Source organism: Arvicola amphibius, chromosome 7 (assembly GCF_903992535.2).
Source record: "Arvicola amphibius chromosome 7, mArvAmp1.2, whole genome shotgun sequence".
Lineage (NCBI taxonomy): Eukaryota > Metazoa > Chordata > Mammalia > Rodentia > Cricetidae > Arvicola > Arvicola amphibius.
The window spans coordinates 134,469,386-134,488,852 of NC_052053.1; the positions used below are offsets into that span (position 1 = coordinate 134,469,386).

At 46.2% G+C, this 19,467-nt stretch overlaps 2 protein-coding genes across 2 annotated transcripts in view; one reads left to right on the plus strand and one right to left on the minus strand.

Moving 5' to 3' along the window:
- Positions 1-13,936, minus strand: part of Ankmy2 (ankyrin repeat and MYND domain containing 2) — a 46,326-nt gene extending 32,390 nt beyond the window's left edge. The window contains exons 1-3 of the mRNA XM_038336868.2: positions 13,644-13,936; positions 5,944-6,008; positions 2,298-2,436 (exon numbers count right to left, since the gene is read on the minus strand). Coding sequence (XP_038192796.1) covers positions 2,298-2,436; positions 5,944-6,008; positions 13,644-13,710 — 271 coding nt within the window. The 5' untranslated portion in view covers positions 13,711-13,936. The remainder of the gene's footprint in view (positions 1-2,297; positions 2,437-5,943; positions 6,009-13,643) is intronic.
- A 336-nt stretch (positions 13,937-14,272) lies between these two features.
- The window catches only part of Bzw2 (basic leucine zipper and W2 domains 2), a 44,091-nt gene continuing 38,896 nt past the window's right edge, over positions 14,273-19,467 (plus strand). Inside the window, exon 1 of the mRNA XM_038336722.1 lies at positions 14,273-14,400. The gene's annotated coding sequence lies outside the window, so the exon portion shown is untranslated. The remainder of the gene's footprint in view (positions 14,401-19,467) is intronic.

Here is a 19,467-nt window from a genome sequence, read left to right on the forward strand (position 1 = left end):
CTGCTCAATTGAGTTTGCCAGATACTATGGGCCTGTAGGCTGAAGACGGATGACCCAACATTGCAAAAGAACTTCGGGTGACTTTCCAGGCAGTGAGATGTCTCTGTCATTTCTTGAGTTTTTGGAAGATGCTTACAATGCACTTTTAGTTTACTTATATAATATTATATCCTTCTGGTATATGACCTTTGATGGAGTTGAAGACTAGATAGTTATAGTTGAAGTTTTCCTTAGATGGGATAGAAAGTAAATTAGGTATAAAATTTTGGATTTACTAAAATAGGATGGATTATAGAGCATTTTCTTTAAATTTACCAGACACAAAATGAAATGAAATTCAGTACATTGTGTATGTAATCTTTGATAACTGCTCTTACTGTATACAGTCTTACTATGCTCAAGTTAAAACCTTTCATTTTTGTTTAGATAAAAAGCAGGGTATGCTGTGGAATATTATATTAACGTGTGTTACTTTGGTTCACGTTGCATTTGTTTAACTCTGTGAAGCTGTGCCACTTTGCCTGTCTAGAACACCTGATGGTCTAAGAAAGCTCTGAACAGCCACAGTGAGGCAGGAGAAAGGATAGGCGGGGCTGGCATGCAGAGAGAATAGATAGAAGGAGAACTCTGAGAGGTTCTGAGAAGCAGCCAGAGGAGGAGGAGGACATCAGGGGCCAGTCATCCAGCTGCACACCAAACCATGGAGTGCAAGTAAGATTATAGATGTAAGAGCATGGGAAAAGCGCAGAGGCACAGGTAGACCAGGTGACCGAAGTTAGGGAAAGCTAGTGAGAACCAAGCCAAGCTAAGGCCAGGAGCTTAAAACTAACAATAAGGCTCTGTGTGTTTTATTTTGGAGCTGGGTGGTGTGCTCCCCAAAAGAGCCAAAAAAGGACAAAAATATCACACAACAGTTGTGTGTCCTGGTTTCCTAAAATTCTTCAGGTCACTAGTGAAGTCTTTATTCTGGTCTTGTGTGCGTGCGTGCGTGTGCGTGTGTGTGTGTGTGTGTGTGTGTGTGTGTGTGTGTGTGTTTAGGTCAGTAGTCAAGCCTTCATTCTGGCTCGCTCTCTCTCTCCCTCTGTGTGTGTCTGCTGCAGCTGCCGCTGTTGGTGGATGATGCCTCCTTGGAGTATGGTTCTGCTTCTCCAAGTTAAAGGTTTCCTCGCTCTGCATTTTTGCCCCACTCTGCCCACTTCTCCAGCCCCTAATGTCTGTATTATTTATGGATTTCTTATTGTATACACTTAGAAATGCTTTTTGTGTCCTACGAAGATATATGTGGGTATGGTGTCCTTAAAATCAGAGCTTATTATATTATATCTCTATTTTATCAAAGACCTGCAATCATCTGGGCATGATGTCACACATCCTTAACCCCAGCTCTCAGGAGGCTCTCTATGAGTTCCAGGCTACTCAAGTCTATACAGTGAGATCTTGTTGACAAGATCAGCCAAAAGAAAAAAGAAAAAAAAAGGGGGGGGGGGAGTGGGGAGTGGATGGAGGGGAAAAGAGAGAATCACTTAAACCCTATTTTATTTTAGGTGACATCTTTCAATTATTTTATTCAGGAAACAATCATGTAAGCATATAAGTCCGTTTCCACACGGAAGATGCAGCTAGACAAACAGCCAGCACTGCCACAGCGGCTGTTGGATTAAAGACCAAAGAAATGCTCGGATTTCATTAAAATGTAAATATTTAGACTCAAAGGAGAAAATTTGAAAGAAGAGGTGCACAGAGAACCAAGTGATTTGAATCCCTAAAGAAACAGGTCACTGGACTGGCAAGATGGTCAATTAGGTAAGAGTGCTTGCTGGCAGGGCTGAGGACTGGCATTCAGTCCCCGGAGACCGTGAGGTGGAAGGAGAAAACTCCCGCAAGTTGTCCTCTGCCCTGCAGACCCATTCCGTGGCAGGTGTGACTGTCCCCCGACCACAACAAACACATGCTAAAAAAGAAAGAAACAGATCACCAACTCTGTACCTTGTCTCAGGCATTATAACTTTTTATTTTATTTTGGTTTTTCAAGACAGGGTTTCTCTGTGTAGCCCTGGCTGTCCTGTAACTCGCTCCGCAGATCAGACTGGCCTTGAACTCAGAGATTGTCACCTTGTCTCTGCATCCTGAGTGCTGGGATTAAAGGCTGCATTATAGCTTTTCAGAAGTCAATTCTCCCCACTCTTTCTACTAAGCTTCTGAAAGTTGCTAAAGTAAAACATGCATTAGCTGTAAAATCCGGGCCCATTTGCACTGTATCGGTAACTAACGCTGGCGGGTAAGTACTGAAGCGTTACCGGAAAGCGCAGCAAACATGAGGGCTGTGTATCCGTGCTCGTGCTGATGGCAGTTCACATCCGCTCCATGGCGCAGAAGTAGCTTGCACATATCAAGTTTTCCTTTATATGCCGCGTGCATTAAAGGAGTCATTCCGTTCTTTAAATGGAAGGGAAAACATATTAGTTATGCACATTCCCATTTTCATAACGTAGGAACACAAACATAAAATAATAAAATCATCTTTAAAACCCATAAAGTATATTCATTTCCTCTCTTAGATCTTACCTCCACTTCTGAGGGGAAAAAACATTATTTTTTTTTTAAAACAGATTAACAAAGAGAAAAGACATGTTCCACCTCACAGACGATCAGATTAGTAGAGCACAGCTCAGATCCCAGATTGCCTAAGGTCCTCATTTCCCCGCACTCCTATTTCTTGAGACACCAATGGACACCAGAAAACCAAAGACAGGCAGCTAAGGTGTGAGGACCACAGGTTCAAGGCCTGCCTGAGCCTGGGCACTCAGTGAGACCCTATCTCAAAATAAAAGGTTTAAAAAGGGTTTAAAATATAGCTTAATGATCCAACACTTGCCTGGCACATGCAAGGCCCTGCTATCAACCTCCAGTACCAAACCAAACCCACACCAAACCAACCAAACGAAACCCCAAATAAATCTGAAATAAACTGAACGCTTATCAAAAAGAAAGCGGACTAGAATCTGGCATATTCAAATTACGTAATTCTGAAGCTATTCAGTGAGTCTGGAGACAGTGAGGTGGCTCACTGGGTCAAAGTGCTTCCACCAAGCCTGGCTCCTGGAGCTTGATCAGCAGGGCCTGCTGGCAGGAGAGAGCCAACTTCAAAAGCTGTTCTTTGAGCACATGGGCCCCCCCCACACACACAATTTAAACAAATTTAAAAATTCATCTATGTGTTGTGAGTTGGAAATTCTCTGACTACTGCCAATGAGAGAAAGCAGGCACAGGAGATGTGTAATGCCGTAACATCATATCTTAAAACAAAGATGCCCAAATCACACACCACATTTTAATGACACTATGATCTGATTACATATGATTGCAAACATTGAGTAGTATCTGGCAATATTTAAGCTAGACTGAATTGCTTGGTCTCCATCTGTGTGTGTTTACCTAATGTAATAATATTACACCACACACATGGATCTGTGGTATCTCACATATGACCCCTTCATGTCCTAAGGGAGACATTGTCTCTTAGAAGTTCTAGTAGACCTTTTAAAAATCTTGTGTTGCTTTGCCTCCGTCTTTTCCTTGGGTGCAGACTACCTAAGAAGGAATGCCTGTTTGTGTCTACGAGGGTGCCATTCACAGTTTTCTGGCTTTTGTTTTTTTGACAGGCTGTGCAATCTTGAAGCCCAGGGCTGCTGTGTGAAGGTCTGACCAGGCGCCGAGCCTTGCCTATCTTCTGTAGTTACGCTCTGTATTTTTATCAGTGTGCTATGTTTAATTCATTCCTGATACCTTCAATTTGAAATTTATAAAGAATATATGTAATTCTATACCTTTTTTGAATAGCATTGCTCTAAAAGCATGATTTAAAACAAAACTTAAAAGATTAAACAATGTTTCAAGATTTAGTAAAAATGTAGTTTACTTAAATTATTTTGTCATAAAGAATGTTCTTTCAACTGGGCATAATGCTGTGTGCCTTTAATCCAGCAGAGGCAAAGAAGTCTCTATAGAAGTTCCAGGCCAGCCAAGGCTATGGAGTGAGACCCTGTCTCAAAAATATAAAAAGGGAAAATATTCCTTCTTGCTAATGAAATGGTTCTATGATCTTATGAGGTGTGTGGGTACAATGCAGTTCCGCTCACGAACATAAATATTCTGGTCTTAAGTAAACAGTTTATTGTTTTGAATGTCCATTCTTGAGATGTCTTTAAGCAAACTATGATCTCCATGGGTAATTTTTACTTTTTATCAGTTGTGTAGGAGGTTCTTGTCTTTCATTCAACAGAAAAGGTTGACTCATTTTAAGAATTTAAGAATTATTGAATTAAAAACATCACAAGGTGGGCAGGCATTTCACTAGTTTATTTTTAAATCTAGCACATTGCATTTGGTAAACTTGTTTAATGTTATATGAAATTTATTTTTTAAAATAGTATAACATATATGATCTATTAGCATATAAAAGATCATGTTCCCACATTTTGTAAAAAATGATAAAAGCTGGGTGTGGTGGTACGATAGCTTTAATTCCAGTACTTGGGAAACAGAGGCAGGGGGAGCTCTGTGAATTAAAGGTCAGACTGGTCTACACAGCTAGCTGCAGGCCAGCCAGTGCTGAATAGTAAGACCCTGTCGAGAGAGAGAGAGAGAGAGAGAGAGAGAGAGAGAGAGAGAGAGAGAGAGAGAGAGAGAGAGAGAAATTATTTGGAGACAGATGTGATTACAAACACCTTTAATTTCATACCTGTGTCCCAGAGCTTGGAAACAAAGGCAGGAGGCCCAAGAGTTCAAAGGGTAGCAGGGGACACATAGTATTAAGATTCTATCTCAAAAACAACAACAATAAAGTTAAAATGAAGAAAAAGATGAAGAGGGGAGGGAGAAGGAAAAGAGAAGGGGGTTACAATTCGGGCTTAATTTGTACATATTTGATTGCTCATAAGATTAGTTATGTTTTCATTGTCTCTTATCTTGATTTAAGTACTATACCCTGAGCACACAAATGCTTCAAAACAACTTCTATTGAAAGATTTTTACACTACCCAATGATGTCAAGGGGCTGGAGAGATGGCTCAGAGGTTAAGAGCATTGCCTGCTCTTCCAAAGGTCCTGAGTTCAATTCCCAGCAACCACATGGTGGCTCACTGATGGAGGATTCTCATTGGCTAATAAACTGCCTTGGCTTTTTGATAGGGCAAGATTTAGGTAGGTGGAGTAGACAGAACAGGAAAAAGGAAGTGAGGTAGATGGCTCAGACAATTGCCCCGCCTCTCCTCTCTGGGCAGACCGCCAAGCTTCCCTTCAGGGAGATAGATGTGATGAAGCCAGCCGCCAGGTCAGACATGCTGAATCTTTCCCGGTAAGACACCGCTCGTGGTGTTACATAGATTATTAGATATGGGTTAGTCAAGATGTGAGTAAGAGGCTGAAAATAACTGGTCAAGCAGTGTTTAAAAGAATACAATTTGTGTGTTGTTATTTCGAGGCATAAGCTAGCCGGTGGCCGGGAGCCGGAAGCCAGGCAGCGGGAAGCCGGCCCGCAGCTCCACACTACAGCTCACAACCATCTGTAATGAGGTCTGGTGCCCTCTTCTGGCCTGCAGGCATACACACAGACAGAATATTGTATGCATAATAAATAAATAAATATTTTAAAAAAGAAGAAGTTGATGTCAAGTGTCTCACTCTGTTGCTTTCCACCTTATTGGCTGTTTTGGCTAGACTGGCTACTGGCCAGTGAGCTCCAGGCACCCTGTCTCCACCACCCGTTTCCCACACCAGTGCTGGGCTTACAGGTGTGTACCGCCATGCCTGGTTTTCACACTGGTGCTGGCCATCTGAACTCAGATCCTCATGGTTGCCTGGCAAACACTAACCCACCGAGTCATGTCCCCAATGCCTGTGTCATTCATCCTCTCAGGAAGAAAAATACTGCATTAATTTTACCTCATCCAAACAGTTGACATGAACATTCTTACTAGATAACAGTGTCCCAGCTTCTTGGACGGTACCTTTAAAAAAAAGAAGAAGAAGGTGGTGAACCATGAGCTCATCTCTCTGGAGAGAAGGGGAAAGCGAAGGTGAAGGCAATGGGGTTTAAAGGGCCGTCTGTGAGACTAGGCTCATCGGTTCGGGGGCTAAGACGTAAGCACCCAGCCACATCCTGCTTGCTTCATAAGCATTTCTCCAGAGAAACAGTTTCAAACAAGCTCACACGGTTCCATCTAGGTTTTACTTTCATTGACCTTAAATGATATCACCTTGGCCCCATTTTCTTTTTGGCAGTCCTATGATAACCGCTCGGCATAGAAGTTAATGCCGAGGCAAACCCTAAAGAAGATCTAATCCAAATCACCATCCCGAACTGACAATCTCATCTGTGTTACTCTTAGAACTCAAGATACAGCCGGTATTGTATCATCTGTCTGCACTGGGTCTTGTTCACGAGGGCCTGTTTTTAAGAGAAGACTTGGTTTGGAAACCTCTGGTCAGTATTCAGCCTCCCATGCTGTAAAAGATCGCATTCAAATCTGAAGTCAGTCCTCTGCAAATCTGGAGACCAGCTGGGGTTGGGCGAGAATGATCAGGTTTTTCCAGTCTTGTGTGCAACATGGCAGAAAGTGGCTGCAGAAGAGACCGTCAATATTGTCAACATTAACCCATGACAGCCACACGTGCTGCCCAATAATTTCCAGGCCTGACTGGACGAGAACAATGAAACCGAATGTCCTCCGAGTGTGAGGATGAGCTATGCCTCCCCTCTAAAAGGAGATCAAAGGCAGGAGCACCCCAACTGAGGAAGAGGAAAAGTGGGGTGCAGACCGAACACCAGCGTGCCTCTTTCCCACGGTATGATTTGTAGGCAGGTCCCCTGAGGGCTCCTCACCAGTGCAGGAGAAGCAGTGATGGCACTGGGTGTGTTGGGAAAATGTCAACAGAATGATCTACACGACCCTGGAGTGTGACAGTCGCTATTTCTGTAAAATCTCTGTTTGCTTTTACTTCCCCTGAGGGCAGTTGGTATCACTGGCTGAGTGGCTAAGGAAAAGGAGAGATGTTTGTTGCAGTACACGCTAGCCAATCCGACCTAATTGGTGAGCTCCAGGCACAGAGAGACCCTATCTCAAAGGAGGTGGACAATGTTCCTGATAACGTCACCCAAAGCTGTCCGCGCATGCGCACACACCCAAGAGGAAGATACTCTGGAGCTTGTCAACAGCTTCTACTTCCAACTTCAGCCCAGCCTGTAGCTTCCGACCAGGGACTTTCTCAAACAGGCTCAGAAGATGGAGAATGAAGTCCTTCACCCCATGCACACTGGAGAAGGTGCTCCAGTAGACTCCCACGGAAGTCAGTTTCTTCCTGGTCAGGATATGTCATGGAGTAAAAGAGAACACTATAGGAATTGGAAGCATCTCACAGCCAGGCACATGTTGAGGACAGGATGGGTCTCATTAGAGAACAGGCTTCTAATCCTACAAAATGTTTGCCCAGTGGCCAACAGCCTACAGAGATAATAGGCAAGCTGTACAGCATTAGGCGGGGAGGATATTTTCTCCTGCTAAACTCTCACTCAGTAGGCTTAAGACTTTATTTACAACACACCAGAGACTCCCCCGATCCCTGCCACACACCACACACACACACACACACACAGCAGTTCTCCAGCAGATATCGATGAGATGTCTTCCTCAGGTTTGACGACACGCAGGACTCAAGGAAACACCAATCTCACATTTTCCTTTTAATTATAAAAGGTGTGGATCAGTGGTCTCACCTGTGGGTCTCGATTCCTTGGGGGGGGGGGTGTAATGACCCCTTCATAGGGGTCACATATCAGATACCCTCTATATCAGACATTTACATTATGATTTATAACAGCAGCAAAATTACAGTTATGAAGGAATAATGAAAACACTTTTATGGTTGGGGTCACAACATGAGGAACTGGTATTAAGGGGCTGCAGCATTGGGAAGGTTCAGAACCACTGGTCTAGATGGTGAAGATATGGTATATGGGAGGAGGCATAGAACCCTCTTCGGGCAGCCCATCTTCCAGCAATCTAAACACTTTCTCCACCTGGTATTTCAGAAATATTTTTGAGGCTTTGATGCATAGATATGATCAATTATTAGCTCAGTCTTCCGCCCCTCTCCCACTCCTGAAGTGGATGAGAGCAAAGAGAAGCTGAAAGTTCCAAGCTTGTAATTGTGGCTTGGTCTTCCCAAAGACCAGTCCATGCTGTGGAGCTTTCTAGGAGCCCACTGAACAGCGACTAATAAACAGGGACATGCCTGTCACCTAGGAAATGCCAAGAGATATCAGAATAAAAGATGTACCCAGGACTCCTGTCACTGGAGAGGGAGGAGAGGGCTTTAAGAACTGTGTGCCAGGAAACAAGGGCACGGAACAAATACATATTATATCCCACCCATGCAGACACATACACGTAAGTATACAGATTTATGCAATCTCTTACATCAGCTTTTTGAGATGCAGGGAGAGGGATGAAAAAAGTCTACGAAGAGTTTGAGCTTCTGCGGAATGAAAATAGATGAGGGGACTACTCCAAGGGGAAACGTGTTTAATATGACTTTTAATTTGGTGGTCCCTATCTAATGACACCAAAGGGAAACTCTGCAACAAGCCATACATCAGAGAATGTGAAACACATGGCTCATGCAGAATTCCCCACCCTCCATAGGGGACTCTCAAACGATGTCCTGCAACTGGGTTGTTAGAAAGCTGTTTTACTTGAGGAAAGAGAGGTGTTCTATCTAATTTAGCAAACACAGTAGGAGAGGCAACCCCGTGAGAAGTACCCGGATTGGACTGGATCAACCTTCGTGCAGACAAAAATCAATGGAGCAAAACGAACGGAAGCTAGTAATGATTTGTGCATTTTGAGAGCTCCTGTTGCCTTCATTAGAATGGGTCTGATCAATTTTATCTAGATAAGCCACACTGGCTAACAAGTGACACTAAGCCTGGCATTCTCATTGTCGCCACTTTCTACCACCGATGACACTTTCAGGGCTACTGTGAAACTCAAGCAGACCAAGCTCTAACTCTCCTAACAATACACAAAACTCCCAGAGAATTCTGAGGAGGGCTCGGGCTTGCCTTAATACGGACACACCGTAAGCCTTCAATGCTCTTTGTGCCTTTTCTCCATTTTATGTGTGTGAGTTCTGTGACCTGCATGTATGTCTGTGCAGCTCATGCCTGGCTGGTACCCACAGAGTCCAGAGGAGAGCATCCAATCCCATGGGCCTGGAGGTAGCGATGACTGTGAGCCAGCATGTGGATGCTGGGAACCTGGTCATCTCTGGAAGAGCAGCCACCGTTGTTAACTGCTGAGCCACCTTTCCAGCCCCCACATGCTCTTCTTATTTTACATTCAGGGCAATTATTATTATTTTGAGGTCCTTGCTAACATATGTGGGGCAAGAGCTCTACCCCATAGCTATGCCTTAGGTGTGTATAGATTTGAATAACTATTTATAGATGTCAAAAGATACAGTTTGAAAAAAATATTTAGCCAGGAAGTGATGGCATACGCCTTTAATCCCAACACTCAGCAGGCAGAGGCAGGAGGATTTCTGAGTTCAAGGCCATCTTGGTCTACGTAGTGAGTTCCAGAATAGCCAGGGCTACACAGAGAAACCCTGTCTCAAAGAAAAAAAAAACTAGTTATGTGTAGAGCATTTTGCCTGCATGTGTGTATGTGTTCCACAGAGCTGCCTGGTGTTGTGGAGGCCAGAAGATGGCACTAGATCCCCTGGACCTGGAGTTACAGAAGCATGTGAGACAAGCGGGGACAGAACCCAGGTCCACAAGTGCAATAAGCACTCTCAACCACTGACCCACAACCCCAGACCACCAAAATGGATACGTGACAGCATCTATATCCAATTAAACATTGCATGCTTATAACATGCTATGATGTTTATACATAACATGCTATAATGCTTATCTATAAGTAAAATTATGTAGAGATATCGCAAACACCTTAACTGTATGATGTATGTGGTGGGTGCATGCATATACATATGATGCCTAATCCTAATTAATCTTATTAAATAAAAACCTTAATAAATAAAAATCAGGATTCAGATATCAGGTTGGAAGCTGAAAGATCGGTGAGGCCGAGCAGACTTCTTACCTCTACAAAACCTCAGACCAAGCTGGGGACGGAGGTGGGGGGGATCCTGCCTCTACAAAACCTCAGACTGAACGGGAGGCAATCCTGTCTCCACCCGCCTTACATTCCAGCACCCACCTTGCTAGTGCTGGATTTAAAGGCATGTGTAGCACGATTAATAAGAGCCCAGAGTCAGATATCGGGGTTCAACCTGAAGGTCAGAAAAGCAAACAGCCAGCTACTGGCTCTTACCTCTACCTCAGTCTGAAATGGCAATTTTGCCTCCAGGAATCTCAGAATGAGATTGTGTCTGAAAGATCATATTCCTCTCTAGGGCTGGGATTAAAGGCGTGCACCACTACCGCCTGGTTTCTGTGGCAAATTAGTGTGGTTCCTGGGATTAAAGGCGTGTGTCACCACTGCCGGGTCTGTAAGGCTGACCAGGGGGCTCTTTCACTCTCTGATCTTCAGGCAAGCTTTATTTATTAAAATGCAAATGAAATATCACTATAGGTGTGAGCCTTCCACATTCTGGGATTGAAGGTTTGAGTCTCCCATGTGTGCTGGGATCAAAGGCATGAGATCCCAAGTGCTGGGATTAAAGGTGTGTGCCACCCCTGTTGGGGCTCTATGGTTAACTAGCTCTGCCCTCTGAACTCCAGGCAAGCTTTATTTGTCAGAACACAAACAAAATATCACATAACACACATGTGTGGAGGTCAGAGAACACCCAGGGAGACCACAGTTCTCCTTCCATCTTTATGCGGTTTCCTGGGACCAAACTCAGGGTGTCTAATTTGCTCAGAAAAAAATTTTATCACAAGTGCCTTAACCCTTAAAGAAAATATGTAGAGATATAAACTGCTATCATCAGATATAAAGTTACAAAAATGTTTATAAGTGCACAACTGGAGGCTGGAAAGTCATCCCACAGTTAGGAGTACACACTGCACTTGTGGAAGACTGGAGTTCAGTTCCCAGCACCCACAGACATCTGGTGGCTCACAGCCACCTGTAACTAACTCCAGCTCCAAAGGATCTGATACCATCTGGCCTGCAAAAGTACCTGCACTCTACAGCACACACACACACACACACACACACACACACACACACCATGTCTTAAAAATATTTTTTTAATCAAGACACTTCTAACCATCTCTGCTATAGCATGCGCTCTGAAACAGTAGACTTCTGCACGGTTTCTTAAGGTTCTCCCTCTGCAGTTTCCTCCTCAATGAAGGGGAAATATTTCCCAAACCACAGGCAGCAGGGTGTGTTTGACATGTTACCTGTACTAACTCACTTCATCCTTACAACAGTGTATGAGGTAGGGATTATTACACACACCACAGAACTTGCCACTTTCAGGAGGCCACAGACTGGGAATCAATGGTGGCGGTGTTGGGATCTGGACTGCCGTGGCGTCCTACTTAGCTTTCTATTGCTGTGATACAACATCATTACCAAAGAAACTCAGGGAGGGAGGAACACTCCGTCCAGGCAGGAACCTGGAGGCCATGGAGGGGTGCTGCTTACTGGCTTGCTCCCAACAGCTCACACTGCTTTCTTGTAAAACTCAGGACCAATTGCTTAAAGGTGGCACTGTGTGGGCCCATGGCCTCCGACAGCACTGGCCCCGGTGGGCTGGGCCCTCCCATATCAACCATTAATCCAGAAAATGCTGGCACAGACTTGTAACCTGTTGGAGATATTTTCTCAATTGAAGTTCCTCTTCCTAGACAGTTCTGGCTTGTGTCAAATGCACAAAAACAAACAAACAACCTAACCCAGACACATAGTTAATGACCATTCCATGATACATAGTTAATGACCATTTCATGATGCTTCCTGATGTTTTCAGAAAAACAAAGCACAAACCTTTAGCTCTTGTAGATGAAATGTGCAAGTACAGGTCATGTGCTCAGAAGGACACTCACTAAAATTTCCTTGGGTTTGCACTCGCTGGCTTGGAGAAATTACACCAGCGAACACAAGCATCTATGCACTCACAAACCTTGAGCATGAGGTGGCCCAAGAAGACAAGTGACTCGCACACTGTTTCTGTTGGAAGCAGCCTTTGAAGAAACCCTTTCACACCTCGGAGCACATCCGAGAACTTTCTCCTCCCCCTTCAGACCGTAGCTGCTTGGGTTTTCACTTTCAAGTGAACATGTGATACCTTTGGCCTGTTTAAAACCAGAATTAACATCCCTGGTGGATTATGCGCTCTGTCCTCTTTTATTTCGTAGCTGGGGTTCCTGTCAACTAAATCCCAGAAACACAGAGACATCACAGGAAGCCAGAAGTCATTTGAGAGTCATGCAGTTCACAGAATGAAAATCCAGCCCCAGAGCTCCGAGATTTCCGGCAAATATCGATTACCCTGAAAATCTAGTCATGACTGATTTACATGCGAGATCAGTTCCTAGTCACCTGTCGAGTTCAAACCCGGCAGTTTTCTCCTTTCGGTCCCTTCTTAGAAAGAATGCATTGGCCTTACTAACTGTGGTTCTGGATTGGATTTGGCTACATAAACTGTAAACCCAGGGGCCCCGTGTTACAAATGTCCGGCTTCTCTGCATTTCGGGGTCATATGTTTAATTCTTGAACTTAAAGCATGCGCGTTAGTCACGTCTGTAGCCCCCTCGTCTCAGCAAAGTGACAGTGCACGTGATCAGCCGATGACACCTGCCAGGTAACGGAATGGGGCTGGGAACTTGTCTAGGACGTCCACTCGGAGACGAGTGGGGAAACAAGGCTTTTGGTTGGCGTAGGTGGCTTCCTTCCCACAAGCTGCACGGCGGAGGCGGGACTCGAATCCACGAAGTAAAAGGGAAAGCAAGCGACAAGAAGCAGGACAACAGATCTCAAACGTGCAACACCCGACCAACGGCGGCAGTGAGCGTCTCGCCCACCTCCTGGCTTTTCCTGCGGGTTCCTGCACCGGCCAGGGCTAAAGGAAGCCAGCCACAGAGGGCCTGGATGCAGAAAGCTCAAGGCGGCACATTCACCGAGTTCTGTGCCCTTATAAAGAACCCTTCTAGCTGAGAGTTCCCTCCACCCCCAGCAGGGGCGGGGATCCGCAAGGGATCCAGATCCTTCGGCCTCCGGAAGTCGAAAGGGCCCTTTAGACAACCCGCCTGAGAGCCTACCTAGAATTACCAGGCCACTGTGGTCTTGACTGACTGCGGTCAAGACATCCGAGGAGCTGGCAAGCATGCACACACGGAGACAAGCGCCTCACGGCCGCGCGTTACAGTCCCAGAGGGGTAGTGGCAGTCTGTCCATTTCCAAAAAGCTGATTTAGAGATCTAAGCCTCGATTTGATCACGGCAATGCTTCTGCCTCCTATATTCCCCTCCCCTGTGCAATCGGCCCCCAGCTTTCTTTTCCGGATCGCAAGTTGTCCAAGGTCCCCGGGCCTTGAGCGCGCCCCCAAGCTCCTCCACGCCCCGCGACCAGGTGTACAGCACCCGGGTACTAGCCCTGCACCCGTACCTTTCCCGATCACTTCCAGCAGTTCCTTTTCTTCCTGGGTCAGCTCGCCTTTCTTTATGTGACCCATCGTTCCCGCCAGCTTGAAGCTTATTCTATTCCTTTGCTAAGGTTTTTAAAGGCGAAAGATGTGTGTGTGCGTCGTGGAAGTCCTCCACAGCCAGGCAACTCGAGGCGGGGGCAGCAGCCCAGCGCAGAGGCGCTCGCCAGGGTCCAGCGACTGGGGGGCTGGCGGGTGCGGCGAGCTCTGGCGAGCCGGGCAGGCGCTCTCCGCAAGCACCACCCCCGCGCTTCATTGGCTCGGCCGGGAGGACGAGCTGCAAGCGCAGCAAGAGACTCCAATTGGAGCAGCTCACGAGGTCCAAACCAAAAGGAGACATCCGGAGGGGGGTTCAATTTATTGCCTAGGTTTGCTATCCCCAGGCTGACCTATAAAGAAGTGCTGGAACACAGTGTTCCTTGAACTCTACATCAGGTACCTCTCTGCCTGGCAGTGGCTTTCTGTAGGGATGCGCAGTGGCATCGGGATGTCGCTAGACACGCTAGACACACTGCCCCTAAAGTGATGCAGTTCGGGCGAGGGGCGGGGCCTGGGCGGGGCCTGGCCTGGAGGCGGAGCTAAACAGGGTTCCGTGTGTCTGTGTCAATGTGTCTGTCCTTCACCCCTCCATTGTCTGCCTCAGCCTCCGCCACCGACACTGCTGCTGCAGGATCCGCCGCAGCCACCGGTCTCGCGCGTCGTCGCTCCCTCCTTGGACAGGTAAGAGGTGGCCAGGTGGGGTGGCGGGAGCCTAGGGGTGGAAAGAGTCGAAGCCTCCTCCCGGCCAGAGGGTCCCACCGGGCTGGAGCCTGGAGGAAGCATGTGCCTCCTGGGGCGGTTGCCTTCCTCTTGGTAGAGAAGCCCCCGCGCCGCGCCATCATCCCTGCACGTACCGTGTATCGGTGCCCCGCGAGGAAGACCCCAGACCTCGCTACGTTTGGGCGCCCCAGGAGCCCCGGGGACCGCGGGAGAGCCGCGAGCTGGCCACGCGGTGGAAGTGGCGGGTGCACATGGTCTCGTGCGTGGCGATCCCCAGGGAGGCCCGCGCCGGCGAGGTGAGCTTGTGATGGGGAGAGAGGCTCGGGGAAGGTAATTTTCTTTTTGCAAACCTCGGCCTCCCCCACTACTTGTCTGTCATATCTCTGGGCCTCTGGAAGCCGTAGAACCTAGACCTGTGGTGTTTGTTAAGGATATTCAGAAGCAAATTACACTTGCACTAATACATCGTTGGGGTGTGGGCTATCTTTGCTGTGATAGAGTTGCCTGTCTTTGTAACTCAGGTTTGGCGATTTATGGAACTAGGGAGAGGAGGGTGGAGAGGGCGGGGATTAAAATTGGTGTTGCTGTCTATATATAGCCTTAGATTAGCTTCTTAATCCAGCCTTCATTCAACTGTGGTGTGGAGCCTGGAGCTTCCACCGTAGGTAGATAATGGGTGAATAAAGTGTACGCCTTTCTGTGGCACAGATGCAAGACATGCTTGCTAAAATATGCAATCATTCTCCCCGAGATGCGTATATGTAGTGTTTTACAGCGTCAATCACAGCTTCTTCAGAAATGACTCTTAGTTTTCCTGTTGTTTCTCTACAGACTAACATTGATGTTTCCCTCAAGACCCTACTGTGCTAGGGAGAAATACTTGAATAATTAATTATGTGGATGGTTTTTATTAAGCATCCCCAGTACCACTCTTTCTTTCTACAGTACCATTTATAAAGTGAAATGCCTTTTCCTCTGGCTCTCCCAACCTTCATTTGGCTCGAAGAATACACTCACGCTTAAATCTAGGAATGATGTTCACTATGCCCTGCCTTTAACCAAAATATTTTCTAAACTCCAGCTGCCTACCTCCCCCCCGCCCCCATAGACACATAGAGCTCGGGCTTGGGGTGGGAGGAGCAGATTCTCACATGAAAATGGTTGGTAATTATTCATCTCAATGTATAACAAAGAAACTTTTGTTTGGTGATGCTCTCAAAATGATGTAGCTGCCCCAACAAGCAGTAGGGCTTCTGAGACTGACCACTGCTGGGTAGCACTCACAGTGGGGCTATGCCATAGCAATGGATTTGCCTCAGGAGCCCACATAGCTAAGAAAATGCCTGAGAGTAACCCCACCATGTGACTGCATATCATATCAGCAGATGCATAGACAGGATTGGGCTCTTAGCTGCCAGTATTTCCAGCTCTTGTTCCAAATCTGGGCCATGGTTACTTGAAGGTCACACCTGTTTGTCTCTCTGGGGTTGTCAGTTCCTCAAGGATAGCCACATCAGCTGTGTTTGCGTGGTGCCATAGCACCTGGTGGGTATTTAGTCTTCTGAATGCGTGCCTTTAAATTAATTAAGTTGGTGATATTTAAGGACAAAGAAAAACATCCATCTAAAAGAGGTCCAGATAAATCCTGTGTTCAGCTGGGATTGTGGGAACAGACACCTAATAGAGAGTGTTCAGAGGGGTGTCAGTAAGAAAGACACTGTACAATAGAAATAGTTTACTGAAATGTGTTCTCACCAAAGAAGTCTACTGATAATGAAATAACTTCATTTTGACTAATTCTGCCGATGCTGTGCATAGGATTATTTTAATCACTGCTTCCAGGAATTAGCCAGTACTATCTCCATTTATGAAAATAAGAACAGAAGCTAAAGGAGATTAATTTAGCCACAGCCCCACAGTTAGGAAATAGGCATTATTGGCTTGTTTTTGATCTGTCTTTAAACCCTTTTGTAGGGTGTGGTGGTGCACACCTCTAATCTCGGCACCCAGGAGGCAGAGGCAGGCAGATCTTTCTAGTCCCAGGCCAGCCAGAGTTACATAGTAAGACCCTGTCTCAAAGGTTAAAAAATAAAATAAATAAACACATAGGCAAACTGAATGATTAAAGAAAGAAAGAAAGAAAGAAAGAAAGAAAGAAAGAAAGAAAGAAAGAAAAGGGAAGGACATGACTGTGCCTAGGTATGGTGGAGGAGAAAGGTTGTGTAGATAAAAGGAAGAGCAGAGGCAGGGGCATCTGGGAGAGTCCAGAGTGGACGTGTCCTTGAGCCAGGTCAAGAGAGGGGGAGGGGAAAGATGGGAGAGATGAGAACCAGGTGTGGTAGCCAGGAGTTCAAAAGGAAAAGAAAGACTGGTAACCAAAATGGCTTCATTGTATAGGGAAGAATTCTGGGTAGAGGGCAGGGTCTGCCAGCCACACCCTGTAACTGGTAGGGACTGAGGGATGCTGGGAGAACCTGGCCACCAGGTTCTCAGCCATTTGTCCCTTTACCCTGGCTCTTCTCCTGTGCTTGGTGGGAAGTGGGGAAGTACATATCCTCTGACTAGCTGTTTTGACTTTCATGAGATCCAGTCTGCCAGAGGTCCGTTTCTCCTTTTCACCTCTGTCTGGTGCCTTCTGCTTTACCCAAGTCTTTCCGAGATGTGTGTTTGTCATATATGTGTCTATTCCATGGGGGTTGTTTTTTTTTTTCCATAATTGAATGTGTGTGTGTGTGTGTGTGAGAGAGAGAGAGAGAGAGAGAGAGAGAGAGAGAGAGAGAGAGAGAGAGAGAGAGACTCCTATTCTGACTTCACCTTTGTAAACATAGTAATCTCTGAAATGTCATGCCTGTCCTGTCACCTCTTACACTACTTGTATCCTTGGTGTCTGCTGTGATTCCCAAGTTTTGCCTCCCTCCCCCACCTGCCTCCTTCAAGGCACCCTCAGCTGAGTAAGCACCAAGTACAGTCCTCCTTTCCCCGGCCAATGAGGGAGGCTCCAAGTGGGTCCCAGCAGGCATTTCCAGTCGACCAGCTTCTCCCACCCTGCCCTAAGGTCACCATACTGCTGGTTCCCTAACTGCCAGTAATTCCCACCCCTTATTTCTTTCTCCTTTCCCTTCCGGGAATCCTCTGTCTGGTACACCCATTCCCTTCTCCTTCTCTATGGGAATTTCTCTTCTTCCGATTTATAAGTCTTTTTCTCCAGCTGGAATGTGTATCTTTCACCTCGCTCAGTAAGGGAAGTACAGACCCCCAGACAATGACAGGGACATACAGTCTGGCACTGGCAGATGACGTGGTTACTGTCATCTAACGGGTCTGTATTGTGGGAACCAGCCAGCACCCTCAATCCACCCTTCCAATTAGCACCGTTTTTCTGGGTCTGTGTTCCATGTGAAAATAATAAGATTTAGCCAGTGCCTTTCTCCTCCCATCCTATAACCACTTTGCATAATTGTTTGGATCTCTTTTCCTTCTTGACGGTAAAGTCGCCGGGTCAGCTCTCTCTGTGTTTATGAACACATAACCCCAGTACCTTGCGGCTAGCCGATGCTCACGACACGCTGAGCGATTCATTTGATCTCAAAGTTATTTTAGGTGGATTTGTTTACTTAGTTTACTAATCCTTCCTGGCAGTGTGAAATGGCACACATAGCCATAACCAAGGGTAGGCGGTCTTGGGCTTCTTGACACTTGGTATTGCCAGCTGAGGAAAAAGCTTCTCACAAATATAGCATGCCATTCTCGGTCCCCTGTCCAAGCCCTGGGTCTTTCACTGTCTGCTTAAAGATAATACTTTTTATGACAATGAGTTTTCAGTATTTTACCCGAGAAGGGAGAGTTTCCCCCTTGGTGTTTGACTTCTTGAATTTACGCTTAGGTACCGTCCTTATTGGCTGGAAACTTGAGGCTATTAAGCAATTTTGACTTTTCTGACCAGAATAGTATGCTTCTGTTTTCAAAAGATTGCTTATCATCCAGAGATCCCTTTGGAACTATTTGAGAAGGAAATGGCGTGCTGTGTGCTGCAGCCTAACCATGACTAGAGGCTGGGGCTCACTGGAAACTTGGAAGGCAAAACTGACTGCCTCATCATTGTTGGAGCTGTTTGCCTAACTTCATTCACTAGCCTTCCTCCTGAAAAGTACATTTGGGAGTATGACAGTCCCTAAAACAAGACAGACATTGCCCTCCCCCCCCCCCCCCCCCCCCCCCCCCCCCCCGCCATGAGATGTTATATATGAACACTCGGTGTTTAAGTTATGCAGTACTTCCCTGGAGTGCTAAGACAGCCACACCTAGCTCTGCGGGGGACTAAACCATCACGTGCCTTAGTAACTTCAGTAAGGAAGAGGAGCTGACTCTTTCCTTGGCTCACAGGAATGAATATCTTACTGGCAGTTGGCTGCTGTCCCTTTTAAATCGTTTGTAGACAAGTCTAAAGGAAGACACATACTTTATCTGAAGGAAAAAAAAATCAAGAGGTTAACCAAGTGGAGATATAGGTGTTCTTCTTCAGTCTTGGAAGCCAACTCAGACGTCATTCCCCCAAAAAAAGGAGTGCCACAACCGTTGTGCCTGTCAGCTCTGGTAGGATGCGGTTATTAACACAGGGAAGCCAAGACCGACGGGCGTGAGGACGGGTGTGTGCCCAGACTCTCTCACGCTTCGCTTAGCTGAGATCCTATGTGGACACTACTTTCTGATTCCTGGAACTTTATATCATGTGTGCCTCGGTGTTGACAATTTTCCTGGCATTTGGGAGGCTCTTAGCAAGCATGGGGTTCTGAATCGGATCCCCCCCGTATTGTCAAAAGAAAAGGCTTCTCTTTTATATATTGGAGCTCTTGAGTATTATTTTAACATCACTTTCCTATCTTTGCTTGAAGGATTTTTAGAAAGCGCTTAATTAACACGGACTCTAGCAATACGAGGAAGCTGGGGACAGCTCTACCTCTCATTCTTAGCCCTCTCCGGAGTCTGTTTATTGGGGACAGATCTCTTCAGCAAGTGTCTTTGGGGAGG